Raw genomic sequence first — 19,558 nt, forward strand, 5'->3', positions numbered from 1 at the left:
TTCCACAGCAAGCATTTTCCTAACACCACCAGCAGGATATTTTTTTCTGTAGACTTTTCCACAAAACCACCCACTATCTATCTTTTCTCTCTCTCTCTGTTTCTCTTGTGCACACCCACCCACCCACCCACACAGAGGGGGATGTGCAACACTGAACAACAACAACACACTTGTCTGGACAGAGAGATTCATGTGCAGAAACCTCCGACTTTAGTGCAGCAGGAATGTAGCATACTGTACAAAGGTAAGAAGCAGACCCATTCCTCTGCACACTTTTGCCACTGGCAAACCAAATCATAATATCATATACCGGCCAAACTTTTTACTGTGATTCATATTTTAAATTTACAAGCTGCCTTTTCAAGATTGTAACAATTTTATGCCCTTGATAGATTTTCAGTGGACAAGTCATGAAGATGCCACCATAAAATTTATAAGAAGTCTGAATATTAAACAACAAATAAGGTCACATTTTTCAACAGGAAACTTTTTTATTTTCTATTCAAGGAAGCATTTGACTCTTTGGCTATTTGTAGGATTTTTTAAAGGGACTTTGTTCAGAGAAGTCTAAAATGGATGCTTTTATATCGGTACGCTACACTCTAAGCAACTTGATAACCAAACCCCTCAATATGTTCTGCTACTATTTTTACCTAGCAGTTAATTAAGTGTGTGGTTCATAACTATTTAGGTATATGATTCACAGATATTAAAACCAATGGGAATTTGTTGACACCTTTCCAACGGGCTTACATATTATGGCCACCACAGGGAGGCTACCCAAAATACCTGTTCAACACCATTGGGTTGCAACATATACAGCTTGCCACTATTATATGCATAATTTTCATGCCATCTCCAGACATTTTAGGGGGACATGCCTGAGGCATGGAAACTCTCCCAGCAAAGGGAGCAACCTGTGCAGCAAATTTATTTGTTTATTTTGTTCATTTTGGTATTTTTATACTGCCCTTCACCCTACAATCACCAGGTGCTGTACAACATATTAAAACACACCGACACATATTTTTGAAACCAATTTAAACATCATCAATACAATGTAATGTATTGATCAGGTCCCTTTCCCTTTACAATGTAAACAGCACATAACAAGGGGTTACAATAAAAAGAGCTCTCAACTTGCATCTCCCCTCACCTCCAAAAGCTTGATGTAAAAGGTACGTCTTCACGTTCTTTCTAAAAGCATTTAAATTTCCTCAGTGGGCAGAACATTCCCCAGTTTTTGCTCTGCCACTAAAAAAAACAAAAAACCTTACTGCGAGTGTTGTTACTGGGTAGCCCAAGAGAGGTCTGAGCCCCAGATCAGTGGAACCCTGAATATATTTTTTGTGGGCTGCAGTGCTGGCCAAGCCTAGCAAGAGTGCTGTTGTACCAGATGGAAGTACAATAGCAGATATTATTCAGTGTGTAATCTAGGGGTAACTTCTGTTGTCAGTAAGTCAACTAACCAAGGGTTGGGGGGGGGTGCTGCATAGCAACTAAGGAAGCTGCCATTATCTTCACTGAGATGATGCACTGGCTACCTAGCTGCAAGGCAGTTTTCTTCTGTTTAGTTGCATGCTGCCATGCAAGGCCTTGCAAAAAGACAAAAGCTCTCTGTTCCTTCCTGATGAAGCTATATTCTGCTTTGTTCTGTTAACTTTTGCCAGGCTTTTCTCTCTGGGCTTTGTCTGCTTTATTCAAGTGTCTTGTTTTAAATTATTGTATGTAAGCCACCCTGGGAGACTTTTTGGCTGAGCAGCAGGGAACAAATGCTCTAAATAAATACATGAAGTGCCTCTGCAAACAGCGCCCTCCCACCAGCTGTCTGGCTGCTGTTGGGGTTGAGGGAGGAAAGGGCACAACTTGCCACCAACACACCAAACAACTGTGTAGTGGAATGAGGAGCACCAACAGACAGAGAGCATTGAGATTGACTAGTGGCCTTTTTAAATGAGTGAATGAGCATGAGTAGAGGGACCGTTCAGGTTTTGCAGCCAGCACAGATGCAGTTTGCAATGGAGACAGGCCAGTCTGCATAGGGCAGTTGCTGGGAGGGGAAAAGAGGCCAGAGGCAGGTCAAGGAAGGCCTCTGCAGTGCCTCAAAGCTGCTTGAGGGGAGAGGTGAAATGAGGCCAGCTTGTGAAAGGCCTCTGCAGTGCTGTCACTACACATGGGAGCAGGACAGGGAGAAGAGGCCAAGAAAAAATGGCAATGCCCCACAAAAGCATAGCAAGCCCAGGTGGTACCCGGTGCGGAATTTTTGGTCACCCCACCCCCACACTGCTTTGCCGGGGCACTGGCAAAGCTGCACCCTCTTGGGAGCTACGGCTCCTGTCCGTCCCCCTCCCTCCCTCCCCAGCTCGCTGTAAAGCGGCAAAGCAGGAGCCGCTTACAGTGAGCCAGGGTGGGAAGGAGGCTGGGGGGGGGTCCCGGCTCGCTGTAAGCGGCTCCTGCTTTGTGTTGCTAAAACCCACAAAACTGCATGACAACAACCTATTAGGTTGTGAAAAGGATGTGAGGAATGTGTGGTCCTCCAGATGTTGCTGAACTACAATTCCCATCTGCCCCAGGAAGCATGGCCTCTGTGTGTGTGTGTGTTTGTGTGTGTGTTTATATTATTGTTTTTATCATGATTATAATAATAATCATGATAAAAACAATAATAATATCCTTCTGAGTAAAAAAAAAAAAAACAGCTCTGGTTTGGGATTGTGGTATGCATGTTTTAGAAACCCAGCATCTGGGCACAGCCTTAGCTCAGATGCTTGTTTTGGATCAGCTAATTAGAATAGCAGAATAACAGAACTGTCGTTGGAAGGGACCCCAGGGGTCATTTAGTCCAACCCCCTGCAAAACAGGAACCTGCTGCTCAAAACTGCATTTTTACTTTGTAGTGTTGCAACTCGCTCTGGGGCCTTGGGATGGAAAGACGGGTGTCATGAACAGCAGGAAGTACATTTTAACTGTACATAATTCATTTTGTAGAGGAAGGCTCAATTGGAAAAAGTTTCATTTTAGGCTTGCAGCCAGCCTGCAACTTACCTTTAGTTCTTCCAGGTCAGGCCTCTCCATACTGACAACTGCTGCCAGCAACTGGTCTTCCAGGCCATCCCGAGTCACGGTGAAGTTGATGAGGGTGCACTGTGCCTGCATTTCCGGCTGGTAATGGGGGTTTGCAAGCTTGGTGTGGAGAATCAGTCGGAAATTGGGGTTGAACTCACACTCTTTATCTCCAATTTTAATGCACCTGAAAGGAAAGCAAGAGTCCTCATCTATCTTCAACTTCTCTCCCACAAGTTGCATATATATATATATATATATATATATATATATATATATATATATATATATATATATATATATATATAAGGTTGTGGGAATGGGTTTTTCCTTTAGAAGAAATAAACAGAAGTGCCAAATTGAAGTGGAACAACTATTTTAAAGCAACACTATATCACTATGAAATGAAAGGTATTCAGTAGCATGAAGATAAGAATGCACTGTACCTCTCAGAATTAAAAAGCACGACTTTTTCAATAAGGGAGTGCGCAGGACACCTCAAGGACTACTGTCACACAGGCCACATTGTACATGGTGGCCATGGCATAGTTGTCACCATAAATGGTTCCCTTTATGATCAGGACTCCACAATAATATACTTTAATGGCTAGGCACATAGACTGGTGTCATGGCTTGTAACATCTCCACTTCAGTGACAGAGGAATGTTGTGGAAGGACCAGAGGAAATAAACCGAGAACAGAAAAGACAGGAGCGTACCAAAAGAAAAAGGAGGAATGGCAGCTGAATATCAGAATGAAGAAGCTTGTCAAATAAGAGCATTTTTCATTACTTTAATATAAAAGGATTTGTTTGCTTTTTTATTCTTCTATCAAGTGAATGAGGCTTTGCTTTATTTGACTTGCCTCTTCTATTTAAGAGTACAGCAAACCACATCTGAGTCTTCTATGTGTGACTGCTGTTATTTTTATTATTCTGCGGTGATCTCTTTCCCAATACTCACTGGACCTAATAACAAAACAAATATTTAAAATAGAACCCCATGATATAAAAGTAATGGTCTGCTGGATTATTTTTTCCTTATCATTCAGGACACCATTTTTCAAAAGCTGCTGCAACAAAAGTGTTTTAAAAGATGCCTCCAACTGGACTGAGACAACATTTCCTGGGGGAGGAGGCACACCCCATCACTATTGTACCATTATTGAGAAGGTCCACCTAACTCAACCATTACAATATTTTGGTTCCTGAAATTTGGGCTTGGAGAATAATTTCCTCTGGTGGCCTCTAGGAAAGTTCACCAGAACTTGCACACATATTGCCCACAGAATCGACAGCAGCTCCTGTCAGACAACACACAAGCTTTTCTGTCAACTAGAACTTGACAACCGCAGATGAGGAGCCTTCTGATTCGCCACCATCTTACCTTCCTTTTTTAATTGTCTCACGGCCAAGCAATGGACCTAGAACTGGGTCAACAGATTCTTCCAAGTTCTCAATCAGAACAACTTCACCAGCAGCAAGAGCCTGCTCTATCATATCCAGATACCTAGGAAAGATGGTACTGGGGTGACATATACAGCAATAACCCACACAGACTTTTAAAGCAAGGAACATTTGCCTTCATAAATGAAAGTGGGAGAAGCAGAGTAAACTCGGGGATTTAAATATGTTAATACTGGTTATATGGTGGGGGGGGCATTGAGAGTAAAAGAAAGCGAACAAAGTGTCTGCACTATGTATGCATGATTATGCTGGACCAGCAACATAGGGTAGTGCTTCACTTGCTAAAAGAAAAGCATGTTAGAGGCACAAAGTTTAATTAAATTCATAGGATCCACAGAGTGATCAGCACCTGTAAGCAAAAAGTTTGGGGATACAGTCATGCCCCAGATTCTCTATGCACAATGTGCTTTTCTGGGACACTTAATTTTATTATGTGCAATCTGCAACCAGATTCAAATCTCTCTCTATTTTCCCAGGGTTCTTGCTGGCCAAGTGTGTTAGATGAGAAAAGTAAAAGAGAAACTTTTTGAATTAAACAATAATGGCTAAAACTGGAATGCTATTTGGGGGGCGGGCAGCGGAGTGTACTGATAATTTAAAGATAAATGACTGCTCTAACAGAGGGAATCTTTACTTTCACCTTATTCAGGTGTGACCATAAAAAATAAGTCCCTGAAGATGGGACTTACAAAAAACAAACACACAAAAAACTTGCAAGCACTGGACAGCTTTTTGTAATCTGCTGAATGATTTGTTCTTGAATTTATGGGATGAAGTTGTGGGATAAACCAGTCTTGTTTAAGACTGATAAATCAATCATGCTTAAATCTAATGAATGCATAAATTGGGTTAATGTGTTTTGTGTTTTTTTATGTTGTATTTTTATGTTGTGAACTGCCCTGAGACCTATGAATAAATGATGGTATAGAGATAAAGAAAGAAAGAAAGAAAGAAAGAAAGAAAGAAAGAAAGAAAGAAAGAAAGAAAGAAAGAAAGACTTCCTGCCAGGCTTAGCAAGGCCATTCCCCCTCACCTTTGTAGGAAGGGTTACCAAACTCTTTGTTCTCTCACTTTCACCATGTGAACCCTACCATTCAGGAGGTCTAAGCTGGATGCTCCAAGCTTAGACCACATGACTTCAGCAAGTCATCTTTGTGTGTTTCTATACAAATAATTTAGAAACATTTACCATTTTGGAACCTAAGTCATACTGCCTGTCTTTTCTTGCTGCTGTATGGAAAAGCATATTGATATAACTTTTGAAGAGTTTGTAAGTAAACCATTTTTAACTTACAAAATGTGTGGCCTCTTTCTATGCTAAGGAAAGTGAGGAACTCTGGAAGCAACTTAGAAGGGATATTTTAAAGGTCTATCAGTCTATACTTCCATGCTGAACTTTGCTGCATGCTTTGAGATTTTAAATCTCTGCTGGGGCTCTCTGATTACTTACTGCACACTTGGATCTAGACACCCAGGGAATTCTCCTTTTATTATTATACTGTATCTATTTTTCCTTTTACCAAATTAACCAACAAATTGTTTACTTGAGATGCATTTTATCAAACACACATATTAACAGAACATGCAAACATGGTGATTTCTTTGAGGAATGTGAAATTGCTGCTTCATTATCATAACCTGTGAGAGTTCTTCTAAACTGACCCTCTTCATTGACAAGACAACACGCACAGAAGACAAAAAACAGCTTCTCATGTGTGCCTTGCCTGTCTATGAATTGTTTCCTAGGTCTTTCGAAAGATCTGTGAAAGACAACTCCTTAAGAATCCTCAGAGCAGGGGACCATAACAGTTCTATTTTATCACCCCACCCCTGGACCTCTTCCTTTTGAGAACTTGCAACAGTGCAGCCTGGAAGACCGCTGTCCATGAGGCCTGAGTCTTAAAGGCCAAATATCAGAGGTGAAGCAACAGAACAAGAGACTAAATCCTCAGCACTGAAGAACTGCAGTGTGACGCACAGCCAGCTGGTACCCAGAGTGCAGCCAAACCTCCTTCATTCTCCTCCTCCTCAGTACATTCACAGTTTCAGTGACGTTTCTATGGCAACCATGCCAAGTTCTGCACAGCTCCTCCCCATTTAATCAGAAATCTCTATAATCTTGGTAATGAAAAAGGCAGGTTAATACACAAAAGTTCTACATAGCTGCAAAATTGGAGTGCTTTCCTTCCAAACGTAATTGCCTCCTACGATCTTTAGTCTGAAGCAGAATATACATCAAATCTGACACTGCAATTGAACACATCAGGTTTTTTTTTTTTCCAGCTGCAGCTTTGCATGGTCCTGCCTGCTCACCCTTTCTGCCCAATCCGGGTCACTCGGAGAGCTTCACCATACTTGGTTTTGATCCACTTGATGCCCTGGAGCTGGGGATCAACCATGAGCGGCCAGCGCTCGCAGTTGCTGAGGATTGTGGCATTTTCAGTGGACATGCGGTCAGCCGGTAGCCCTTCATTCTGCCAGGCTGCTATGTCAGCATCATCAGTCAGCATCATCAGAGGATCCAAAGAGGGAGTCACAGGGATTGCAACCTAGGACAGCAAAAGGCACACAACTTGCAGATGAACAGTAAACACCTATGTACTCCAAGTACCAGCAAGCTGAATTAATATTGCTTTTTCTGTTATTTAACAGCAAGTCTCTACTATCGCCTGCAATTTCTTAAGATTGTATAAAACCTTTAGGTGAAAGACTGAGAGGCACAAGAGGGATCTCAAATTTCTTGCTGCATCATTGAAACCGGAGTAAGGGGAATAAGGTATTTTCTGCCTCCTAACCATAAATGGAAAAAACCCAGCTTGGGCAAAGGAGTACTCCACATAGATACCAAACTCACCATTGTGTGCACCATCCAAACCAAACAACCACCACCTGGAACCCCTTACAGCAGTGGTTTTCAACCAGTGTGCCATGTCACCCTGGGGTGCCTTGAATGATGGTTGGGGTGCCACGGGCAACACTGGCCTCTGTCCCTCTTTATTTCCCTCCCTCCTCTGATGCCCTCTCGCTTCTCTGTCTCCCAAAGGCTTGCACAGCTGTTCATTGCAGCAGACCTGGCTACAAGCTCCCCAGATGAATGGTGCCTCTGAGATATGGTTACCAGACATCCCCGTTTCCCAGGGACAGTCCCCGGATTTACAAATCTGTCCACAGACAAAATCCCCAGAATGCCCCTGGATTTCATTTAATGTACCCGGATTTATATTTTAAGTGTTGTAGATTTATTAGTAGGAAATGAATGTTGTGTGATTGGTTCAACGGCACAAGACACATCATATGGGGACTTCTGGCGAGGCAAAATGGCAGGCGCCATGGCAGCGAGCAGCTCCTGAAGCCAACCAGAGCCAACTGCACTACTAGGCTGGCTCAAGGCTGCTGAGACTGCCACTGCCAGCACCACCGCCAAGGAAGAACCAGGGGTGCCCGGTGTGTCAACTGGGGGAACCACTGACACACACACACACCCCGCGACCCAAATCAAGCTGGGAGCGAGAGCGCCCGGCAACCCGGCCAACTGCCAAGCGGTGCTCTGGGGACAGTAAAACCCCAGAGCTGACGCAGGGAAAAGGAGGAGAGGAGAAGAAGGAAGAGAGAGAAAGAGGAAGGAGAAAAAAAGAGGGGAATCCTGAACTTGCTGAGCTGCTGCCACCAGTGAAGAGGAGAGGTAGGAGAGCACTGGGAGGGCAAGGACACGTGGCCAAGCCCAGGCCCAACCCAAGCCTACTCCATGGTGGCTAGCGCTCCGAGAGAGCAGGCCGGGGCCCAGAGGAAGGTCGCGTGACAGAGGAGACCACAGGAGAGAAGATATTCTTTCTTTTTTCAATAACTTTTTAAAATAACCTTTTTCCTCTTTTTTTTTAAAGTGTGCCCAGATTCTTTGAAAAAAAACTGGCAACCTTACTCTGAGAGGCATTTGTCTTTGGGGTGGGTGGGGGGACAGCTCAGACACCAGGGATGGCAGCTGTCCAGAGGACTAACGAGGAGAGGGGAGAGGAGAAGAGGCTGAGGGAAAACTCCACAAGAAAGGGTGTTTGAAAAAGGGTGAGAGGCTGCCAGCTCTGCAGGCAAGGGGTGACATAACTGGGCTCCTGAGCCCCACAGGGGTGCCGCAGAAAGAATGTAGTTGGTTAAGGGAGCTGTGGCCTCAAAAAGGTTGAAAACCTCTGCCTTGCAGCATCAGTTCCAGGGTGTAATTACCCCTTGGGATCATTGTTCTCAAGCTATTCAAGCTACACCCACTTGATCTTCAGAATGCTGCCAGCATTCACATGCATGTATTATTCAACAATGCAGTTTCACCAAATGAAATATGTCACATGTATATGTATATGTCTTCATACAAGTGTATATTTACAGTATTTTAAAGTGAAAAATTTGTGTAAAAGCCCCAAGGTTCAAGAAGGTATTTTCCAAATTTAAAACTAATTTTAATATGACCCATTGACATATGCCTTGCCCTCCAAAATGTGAATCAGCGTACATAGCTGAAGTGGAAGCAAGGGTCCTGTCTTTATTTCCTAGGAACTGAATGGTCGGCCAAAGCTAGATATATTATATTTTCTACATTCAACATTCCACTATCCTGGCTACAGGATAGTCACCCAAAGGGAACACAACTTTGAAGGGGTTACCATCTGATGATAAGTACGATATTCAAAGCTTTCTGCAGAGGATTAAATATTTTTGTGCCATGGATTCTGCCCTCATGACCCATGATATGGAATGCTTATCTTAACCGGATGCATAAGGGTCCCCAGCTAGCCAAGTTACAGAGTTCCTAGATATTGCCACCACCAAATTTCTTTAAGAGAAATGTACTTCTAAGCTGAAACCATAAGATTTAAACACAACTGGTTTGTGTGGGGGTTTCGGTTTTGCCCTTCTTGTATCTGAGCCAATGGGGAAAGAACATGCTGCACTTACAGTTTTCAAACTTTAGTCTTAGAATACAGTGGAGTAGAACATCAGTAGAAATACAGCTAAGCTAAGTTTTCACAATTTTATCAAGGAATCATGGGCTAAAATAGGGATCAGGAGCTTGTGGCCCTCAGGGTAACGTTGGACTGCAGATTTGGCAGCATCAACATTTGAAACATCTAGGAGTCCAACAACATCTGTAGCCACAAGTTCCCCATCCCTGGGCTAAGATAAATTAGCTCATTGGCAACCCCTCCCTCTTCTACTTCAATACATCCTTTTGTGTACAAAAACAACAACAAGCAATGACACAAAAACCTCAAAGAATGAGGCCTGGGGCAGGTTAAGCTGACAGCTTGATAGAACAGGATCAGATTACACCTTGTACTTTTGCAGAATGTAATTAACACATTCACAAGTCTGCTGTGGTGCTGCAAGGCAGCATTCACAGTTCCAGAACGACTTGTCGTATACACCAGGCGACCCTAGAGCAAGCTTTGCTTACCCAGAAGGCTTGGAACTAGAATCCCTAAGGGTACGTCATATATCTTAAACACAGGAGCAATATAACAATAAATCATATAGAAATGCTTTTTTTAAGGATTGTTTGGCATTTTAGAGAGAATAGCAGACAGAAGCAAACAAAAATGGAAGATCCAAAAGCTCTCTCTGTGTGTGCATTGTGGACATTCACAACCTATTAATTCAAAGCCATCTGGGTAAATAGTAACAAATGTTTCCCAAATGTCATGGTCAACAACAGGGCGCAGCGCTTTCAAAAGTCCATTCTAAACCTGGTTCCAACACAATTATAGACTGCCTTTGATTTCGAGCTCATGACAGAACAAAAGTTCAGATTGGAAAGCAGAGATGCATCTGAAAATGTGACAATTATCTTGTGCTCACTTTTAGCTGGCGCAAGTATGGTTTCCACACACTGTCCATTAGGTCCTGCCTGTATTTCTTGCTGAAGTAACCCAAGTAAGAGACGAATGCAGTTATCAATAAGACATCTCCACACAGTGCACTCTCTTGCTGCTTGAAGTCTTTCACTGATTCAGCCCACCTCACATTTTCAGAGGCTAGGCCCCCAACCTAGAATGAGCAGTGGAAAACAAACCACACAATTAAAGCTCAAGAAATAAATTCTGGCTTCAGAGATTTTTCATTCCTAGGAGTGCAGGCCTCTTACAAAGTACTGGTTGGGAGTAAGCAAGATGTCTATACTGGCAACCTAAGAAGTCACAAAACTGCTGTTGGTGAAGAGTGATGCGGTACGGAGCTTATAGCCATTTTTCATCTTTGTGCCTTTCTTTTTGGAGTTTTTTTTTTAGATTTTGCATAGGTCAGGAAAGGAAAGTTTGAGGAATAATTCTCCCAACTGACCCTGGCCTCAGAAATTGACCAACGGTCTGGGCCTAGTTGAACTAGCATGCTTCTCACACTGGGACCCAGCCCTGATGGGATTTTAAGTCAGAGAAAATAATGTTTCCTACTGCTGCTTCACCCAGAGGTAAATATGAGTAATATCCTATTACTCTACCATATAAGTTTATAGTCAGACTGAAAATGCCTGGTTAAGACCTTTTAAGCTTTTTCTGATTAAATAGACAAAGGAGTCTTTTCCGAGGAGAATGGTAGGCTATCTGTTACAGGAAACCACAGGGGCAGCATGTCCGGCTTTGCGACTTGAGGCAAAATGGAAAGTGCCATACTGCACTGCCACTGCCATGTCTGCCCCCAGTATCAATTTTGGGTGAAATCATGCTGAAATCGTGAGAGATCTCATGCACTCTGCAAGATGTCATGTGATCTCAGAGATCTCGCCTGAAATGCTGGTGCCGCTTCTCTGGCAGAGCGCCTGCAGGAACACCACCTTGGAGACTTCTGCTACCTGAGGTGTAGGCCTCACTCTGCCTAACGGCTGCACAGGCCATGGGAAACCATCTATTTAATATTTTTTTATAATGATAATATTTTTCTCTCAGAGCTTTCTACAAAGTATTCAAAGTATTCAAATTGCATGTTGGGGACTTCTGGTGTGAGTGCCATTCCGTGCAGTCGGGAGCTGTCTCGGCTCCGGTGTTTTCAGGGTTTGGAGTGACCGCAACCGCACTGCGGGCTCCGTTAAACCTCGGGAGGGGCGTCCCGAGGGCTTGGGTTCTAGCGGGCGCCAGACGTGCCGACCTGGCTCTCGAGAAACCCTTGTAAAAGGGAGGCTTGAGCGAGCCAGGCTCCGGTGCGGCGCTGAAGAGCCATCGCTAACCGAAGACACGAAGCAGCGGGTACTGCTGGATTTTGAGCGCTCCGCTTTTCCTCAATTTGGACTTAAAACAAGGACTCTGTAAGTACGGAGCATAATTTGAGCTTAAAAGATTGAAATTCGGCTCACAGAGAGAGATCAAAGAGGAAGTCCGTCTCTCTCTGACAGCGGCAAGTTTAAAGTAACACCTAAAAACTGTAGCTGTGAAAGATCTGTCTATTTTAAGTGGAAAGCTGATTTTGTATACCTTAGAAAACCCTGTTTGGGGGGTAGACTGAGAGTTCGATTTATTTCTTCTTGTGGATTGCAAAACTAAAAGGAAAGATACCGTTAACCCCCTGGCCAAGGAGTCTGGGTCAGGCAGGGAATGGCGGCTTTGGACTGGATTGCGCAGTTGGAAAATTACTGAGACCTCATCACTTCCTGCTTATCCAAATCCCACGGTGTCCTTGAAGATTAAAGAATGCCAGACTCAACACTGACACCATTTCAGCAAAGGCTATTGTTAGAATGCCAATTACTTCAGCAGAGAGTTATAGACAAGTTTACCCAGATTGGAACTACTTTAGCGAACTGTTTCTTAAACCCACTCGATGGAAAGGATGGAAAGGATGCAGATCCAGAGGAATTTTCTGAAGAGGAGGATACACAAGTTGGAAAACAAGAAAGGCTCCCTTGGCGTGAGAGGTGGGGAGCTCACAGTTTGGACAGCACAATGAACCCTTGGGGTAAGAGCCCAAGGGCTCGAGAACAACAAATATGGAAAATGCAATATGTACCGGAGAGTGGAGGAGAGATACTTTATGACAATGTTAGAGTAACTACTTATCAAGAAGAAAGCTACAATCTGGAGGAGAGGAAGCTACAACGAAGAACACCAAGTTTAAAACTGAACATGAAGGAAATAACAGAAGAAGAAGAAGCTGGAAAGGGTGAATTTTGGGGGGTGGACTTGTGGGGGATGGGAAAGGTAATGGGAAGGGTTGTGATGGACAGGAGGGGGTGGGGTAAAGGAGGAATACTTAAAGGGGATATCATAAAGGCTGACCACGGAACTCCGAAACCAGAGGGGAAATGGTGTATGAGACTGGAAGAAACATTTAGGTAAATGATAAGATGTGATTTTTTTTTTAATATTTGAAATTGGAATCAGAAGAAATATAGGCTAGAGTATAACAAAGTTTAGTTAAGAGAGGATAAAAGAAGTTGAGATGTGGAATTTGGTGTTTTGTTTGATAAGAATAAGATTTAAGATATGTTGATTATAATTATAAGATTAAGATTAGGTGTAAGAAAGTAGATTTTACAATGTTACAAAGTTACTAAAGAAGATTAGAAATGAACGCAGAAGAGAGGACGCGAAGAAGTCCCAAATTTAGGATTATAAAGAGTATAAGGATGGATAAATAAGTGTTTTGCTTGTGTGTATTTTGTTTTGTAGTTTTTGTAGTGTTTGTATTTGTGTATGTTTATTTTAAAATCCAATAAATTCTTATTTAAAAAAAACAAATTGCATGTTGGAAAACATGATTAAGTCACTTTTTTGCATATTCATTTTACTGCAATAACTGAAATATGTCTGTCTAAAAAATATTCCGAGTTCTCTTAATCAAAACAGCCATTTTACCTGAGTCGCTTCAAGCTTTTTCAGTAGTGCCGTTCTTTGTATTTGATTAACATGGTAAAATTATGTAAATCTTGGTTCACATTACACACAAAAAATACCCGGAAATGTTGAGAAACCTGTGCCCTAGTTGAAGCCAGGGTCTTCCCAACTTCACCATTACTTTCTTCAGAAATATTACATCCAAACAGTGTGGTACATAAATCCATTTGTTCTTTGAGATCAATAAATTGAGGCCTCATTATATGTACTGCTAATGTTCAGTTAATGTCTTTTTCTGTGGCATCTATCACTTAGAGAACATCATCTTCAAGGCAGGCAATTCTAAAACCTTTTTTATTTTCTCAAAACTTTTATACTCTTAGCTGATGCTGTTGGGTTGTGGATCAATTGTTGGGTTGTGGGTCAATTGTTTTAAAAGAATTTTATTTTGTTGTTTTTAAAAACATGACCACTGCTATCGGGCACTTTTCAGTGGAAAAGAAATTAAGGAAGGAGAAGCTGCAGCACTGATAGGTCAGAGTATCAGAATAAATACTAAATGAAAGAGTAATCCTAAACAGCAACAAAAAGATTTATTTGGAGAAAACAGAACAGAATGTGAGATCAGGCATGTAAGACAATAAATACAAAAATAGCATGCTAATTTAGCTACAATTGTGAGAGATGTATTTTGAAGGTGGAAAGTGCTGGCAGGAGAAGATACTTAGCATTACAAGATTTCCTAAATTATTGCACCATTGGCAGGTTGTCTGTTTGTTTTAAATTGAAAGAACAAAACAAATGTTAATTGAAATGAGTATCTCTAATTTTACTATCCCAAGCAAGGCAAACACATAAAGAAAAGAGGAATATTCCAAATAGATAATCATTTCCTGAGACAGGTGCACCAATATAAAATCATGAGTCATCTTGAAGATGGGGGGGGGAAGAGAGAGAGAGAGAGAGCTACAAATTAATGGTGCTTCTACACAGCAGTTTATTGCATAGCTGTCAACTTTTTCCTTTTTTAAGGGAAATTCACTTATTCCAAATAGGATTCCTCCCAAGAAAAGGGAAAAGTTGACAGCTATGGTTTATTGTGGACTTGGTGCTGCTTATGCATGCAAGTTTTTCATAGTGTCCACACAACACTGTCCTCATCAAAATACAGTTTCATATATCACCCCTCCTCAATCTAATCAGCCGTGATTCCTCCCAGAAATAATATGGACTGGCATTTTGGTAATGATGATGTCAAGTGCACGCTGCTCAAAAATTGCATCTGTGAGCAGCACCAAGTCACAATAAACTGTCCTACGGAAGTTCCCTTGCTTTAAAGCATCAGGGAGTATGTGTCGTTAAGAGGAGGATTATGTGAAAAACTATACAATGTCCATATTAAGAACAATACAAAATCAGGTCTGGCGGACTAAAAGCTTAACTTTTAGTTCTACCCTGTCCCCCCAAAAGCTTGACTTTTGGTCTAAAAGTATTTCAAAATTAATACATAAAATAATATCCCAGGTGTATGGAAGGCGGGATAGAGTGACATAATGTTGAAAATACCACACACCAATAATTCTCACCTTTCAAGATCGAACCATGACACAGAAAAGCACATGTGCTAACTTAAACTTGTCAAATATAAACTGTATGAATTATGCTTGCAAGTTTACAACAACAAACTGGAATGCCTAATTGTAAGAAGTGTTAAAATGCACGTTTTTCATCTGCTTCCAGAAATACAAAAATAATGCCATAGGTATTTGGTTGGCCACTGTGAGAAGAGGAAAAGTGATTTCCATCTCCAATATTCCACTTCTGCTCACCATGGGAAGCTCAGACTGGTTTCCCCTCTACATGTTTGCAAGGGAAATTATTGTAAGACATCTGAGCTTCTGCTGTGCTTGGGGTGCAAGTACCCTCATTTTTATCAAATTAGTCCAAAAGTGCATAAATCATACACAGATGCCAGGCAGGACAAGAGGTCAACCTAAAAATAGAAAGTCTAAGATTGAAAAACATCCCACATCTGTGCTATAAAGCAAAATCTTTCATTTTACCAGTTTCCATCTTAATTAAGAGATCACCCTCCATGCTAATTAGTTGTTATTGTTCTTTTCCTTCTTTCACTTTTTAATTGGCTTCTCTAAGAGTGACTTCTTTGGTAACAGCCTCAAAAGCTAAACTCTCAATCCTCTGTAAATAAACACAAGTAGGAATGTGGAAATGACTAGCTCCACTTGCTGGTGAAAATGCAGAATGGTTTGATACTTGTGTTGGAAAAGCATGACGGGAAAAGTGTCTCCTATTAGCCGCTTGCCGCTTGCCTTAATTATTCTCGGATGCAGCATTTATCTGTATGAAAATTTATGTTAAACTTTTTAATTAAACTAGACTTTGAATGAATGTGCTCGGTTTAAATTAGCCATGACATCATTTATGGCGGTACAGGAAAGCATTCTAAGCTTTAGTGGCAGATACGTTCCAGTGCATTAACAAATTTGTTGATGTATTTTAATAATAAATAATAATAATAATAATGTAGGAAATAAACTAGTTTGTAGGGTGGCCTTAAATCATATATAATGAATTCCATGAACTATTTAAGGCTTAACCCATTGTACTTGCCAACAACACTGGCTGGGATATATTAAAATACAACTGTTCATTTGTAGCATTTAAAGCATTTGTAGACTGTATCACTTTTCTAATGCACATAGCTATAAGCTGCAACATCTCTTACTCTGGGTGAGCGCTACTGAAGTCAGAGGAAAACTTCAGTGTCAGTGAATACAGGACTGCTGCTCTAGTCATTCTATATGATTATGTCCCTAACTAGTTCGACTGACTGCTATATTTTTTTAAGCAACCAGCAGGCCCTTACTTTTTGCTTCTTGTTAAACAAGCAAGGCAGGCCTTTTGCACAACACAATACTATTACAACTACACACATGAATAGACACTTATTGCAAAGATAAAGGGCAACAGTGCTCATTAAAAACCCATATGCTCATTAAAATCACAAATTAAAGGTTTCATTTCACAGCAGCTGGAGCTAGTGAATGGCTGCTATGCCAACAGCCATGTATCATTCACAAAACCAGACAATACAGACATATACTGCTATGAATGATTAAAAGTGAAAAAGGCACGGGGGGCCGGATTGTTGTCCCAAAGTTTCAAGGCTTTACATGCAATGGTTGCATTGTGCATTTGTGGCTAGTTCATTAGTCCAATCAGATATGGTAGTCAAGGAGTTTTATGCTCACAGTAACTAATAACTGCTGAATCTACGCTTGCACAGAACCACTAAGGCATTCACTACAACGCTCTTCTGATCTATTCACATGCTACTATTCCTTGGAGAGATCAAGAATCCTAGCTGTCACTTGATTTTTCTCCCTGAAGCAGCACTCCACACCAGGAAACACTTCCCCTAGAAAAGCAAGACTGATAAATAAGAAAGGGGCACGTGCTGTACATATCCTGGCTGAATAATTGCTCTCTTCTGCAAGTCTGATGTAATACCGTTATGCTATTTGCTTTCATTCTGAGCTGGACAAACTTTCAGATACAGAAGCACAGCTAGTTGTCCATATAGAACTAAACAAAGTTCTTCCAACGCCCACCCACAAGTTGGCCTTCACATGGTAGCCCAAACCTCATCAAGTGATTCTCACCAGGCGATTTGCAAGGGAGATGGTCTTCGCTGTGGCTTCGGCTTCCTGTTGACATTTTAGCTTCTCTGCTGTGGCCTTCTCAAATTTGGCTGTAAGCCTAGCCAGGTTCTCGTTAAGGTGCTGTAGCGTGAAAAGAAGAAAACCGTAGGAGAAACTAAAGATCATGACGTGATGCAATTTGAATTTATGTATTCACACACCCCTGGTCAGAAGGAAGTGGGCTTTCTTCTGTTACTCAAGAAGACACACCTAACAGAGGTTATATATTTCATCGCTGCTGGAAATAGAAGAACCAGTCTGACCTTTTAAATTCACAAACCCACAGAATCCCCTTGAAGCATCAACTATGGTGCCAACTCTGTGGGAAAAACAACATGGTTAAAACCCTCTCCTCCCATGGGGAATCTGGGGGGGGGGCAAGCTGATCTAGGCTTGACCTGGGGTTTCTAAGGGAATTTTCCATCACTCTAACAGCTGGCCTCTTCCACAGTTAACAAAACTTACCTCACTTATTACACACCCCTTTTTTAAATTCACCCCATTATTTGTGCCTTAAAACATCCATTATACCATATATACTTGAGTATAAGCCTAGTTTTTCAGCACATTTTTGTGCTGAAAAAGCTGCCCTCGGCTTATACTTGAGTGAGGCGGGCGGTGGGGGCGGCGAGAAAGAAGCCCTTTCTCTCCGCTCATGCCGCCACCCACTCTCCCCAGTCAACCATTCCTTAAGAAGCGTACAAGAACGGCGGTTCTTTACTCTCCCCAGGCAGCTTGTTCCATTCCTGAACTGCTCGCATAAATGCAAACTTGGCAAAGGAGGAAGAGGAAGGAGCAGCCCAAAGGGCTGCTTTCGGGCTGCTTGTTCCTCCTCCTCCTCCACAGCGGCAAAGGTGAATCGGCTTATACTTGAGTCAATAAGCTTTCCCAGGTTTTTGTAGGAAAATTAGGTGCCTCGGTTTATATTTGGGTCGGCTTATACTCGGGTATATAGGTAATAATCTTAACCCCTTGGACATAGCTGCTAGGGAGATAGCGGCATCCTGTACCTTTGACAGTTTACACAGAAAAGCAAATTTTGGTAGGCTCAGCTCGCTATGCAGGGGTGACAAAAGCTGCACCTGCCAAACTTCCTTGTTCTCCTATGCAACTTTGCATCTTGTGACCTATCCTGTGCAAAAAGCGCTGAGCAGAAAAGGAAACTGCCTCCTTGCCAGTTAGAGCTTATTGCCCTTGAGATTATTTTCTCCAGGCTTAATACTTATTTATCAACATTATTTAGCAGCCTAAATATGGAGGGCTGTTTGTGTGAAAGCTACAGAAAGGGCTGTGACCAAGGACCCAAGCAAAAATGCCCTGTTTAGCTATGCTTCAGTGGTCTGGCAATGGACTTTGAAAGGGCCACCCAATCACTGCCCATATATGATGACATTCTCTTCCTGCTTCTCTGTAAAACGAAATCGGACTGTTCTCAAAGTTATTGAAACGTTTCACTTCTGTGACAAAAGAACTGAAGCTAACAATTGATTTTTATCTGTATCCAGCACAAACAGCTTAAAGCTAAGTGCCTCTAAATCATTTTAACACTGCTTGAACAATACACTAGAAATAAACCCAAATATGAAAAGGGACTTCTTTTTTTAGTAGAATCTGGAGTTACTTGATCAAATGCCTGTACAGAATACAAAATGCAGCCTTTTCAAGCGTTGTTTGTCATTAAATCCCAGAGCTGTAACATTTAAAATGACTTCTATACATTAATGTTTCCTCCATTTCTGAAAGCATGTGCATGCATTTTCATTTATTTATTACATCCCAGCTTACACTCAGCTGGGTTTCATTCATGCAACACTCTGTGAGGAGAGGCAGAGGAGGTTCCTCATTAGGATAAAGTGAGGCAGTGCCCTGTTTGCTTAGGGTACCCCCTAGAAGGGTGGGGTAGGGCAAATCACACTGGTCCCACTGTTGTCTTCACTTCCCCCTGATCCTTGCCACCCACCCATCCTTCCCTTCATGCCAAGTCAGCACACTTCCTCTTCCTGCTACCCACCCTCCTTCCCTCCTTCCTTCCTTCAGCCAAATGTTTCCTCTGATGGCTGTTTTGTAACCGTTATTGTGTTCTCATTGGATTTTATGCTAATATTTCAATTAATGTTTTTGGTGAACTATGGATTTCTAAAAAATATTTTTGTTACTATTTTACTCACTGAGCCTTGGCATTCTTATTAAAATAGGCAAGATGTAAGTTTTTATTTATTTATTTATTAAGAATATTCACATCCCACCTTTCCAACAGAATATTGCTCAAGGTGACTAAAAATAAAAGGAAATTTCATCAAGCTAGAGACTTCCCCTGATTATGAATGGTTTGTATCATCACCCAAAAACTCTAAGAAAAAAAAGTAGAATAAATGGGTTGGATTTGAAGTAGCTTGGTTCATTACTGCTCACACTACAAATGGTTTAGGCAGCAGCTATTAAGTTTGAAGATTTTCAAACATGGGTAAGTCTGAAGAACGTACTGTATATAGAAATTACTTTGT

The 19,558-nt window shown here is 41.7% G+C and overlaps 1 protein-coding gene across 2 annotated transcripts in view; it reads right to left on the minus strand.

The window, feature by feature from the left end:
* The window catches only part of DNAH9 (dynein axonemal heavy chain 9), a 146,056-nt gene that overhangs the window by 54,234 nt on the left and 72,264 nt on the right, over nt 1-19,558 (minus strand). The window contains exons 1-6 of one of the 2 annotated variants that reach the window (XM_033139586.1): nt 18,065-18,093; nt 17,016-17,135; nt 10,370-10,558; nt 6,842-7,077; nt 4,449-4,571; nt 3,046-3,250 (exon numbers count right to left, since the gene is read on the minus strand). In XM_033139586.1, the coding sequence (XP_032995477.1) occupies nt 3,046-3,250; nt 4,449-4,571; nt 6,842-7,077; nt 10,370-10,408 (603 nt within the window). In that variant the 5' untranslated portion in view covers nt 10,409-10,558; nt 17,016-17,135; nt 18,065-18,093. Of the gene's footprint in view, nt 1-3,045; nt 3,251-4,448; nt 4,572-6,841; nt 7,078-10,369; nt 10,559-17,015; nt 17,136-18,064; nt 18,094-19,558 lie in introns of those variants that run through there. The other variant, XM_033139585.1, reaches the window with a different exon arrangement.

Source organism: Lacerta agilis, chromosome 2, assembly GCF_009819535.1.
Source record: "Lacerta agilis isolate rLacAgi1 chromosome 2, rLacAgi1.pri, whole genome shotgun sequence".
Taxonomy (NCBI): domain Eukaryota; kingdom Metazoa; phylum Chordata; class Lepidosauria; order Squamata; family Lacertidae; genus Lacerta; species Lacerta agilis.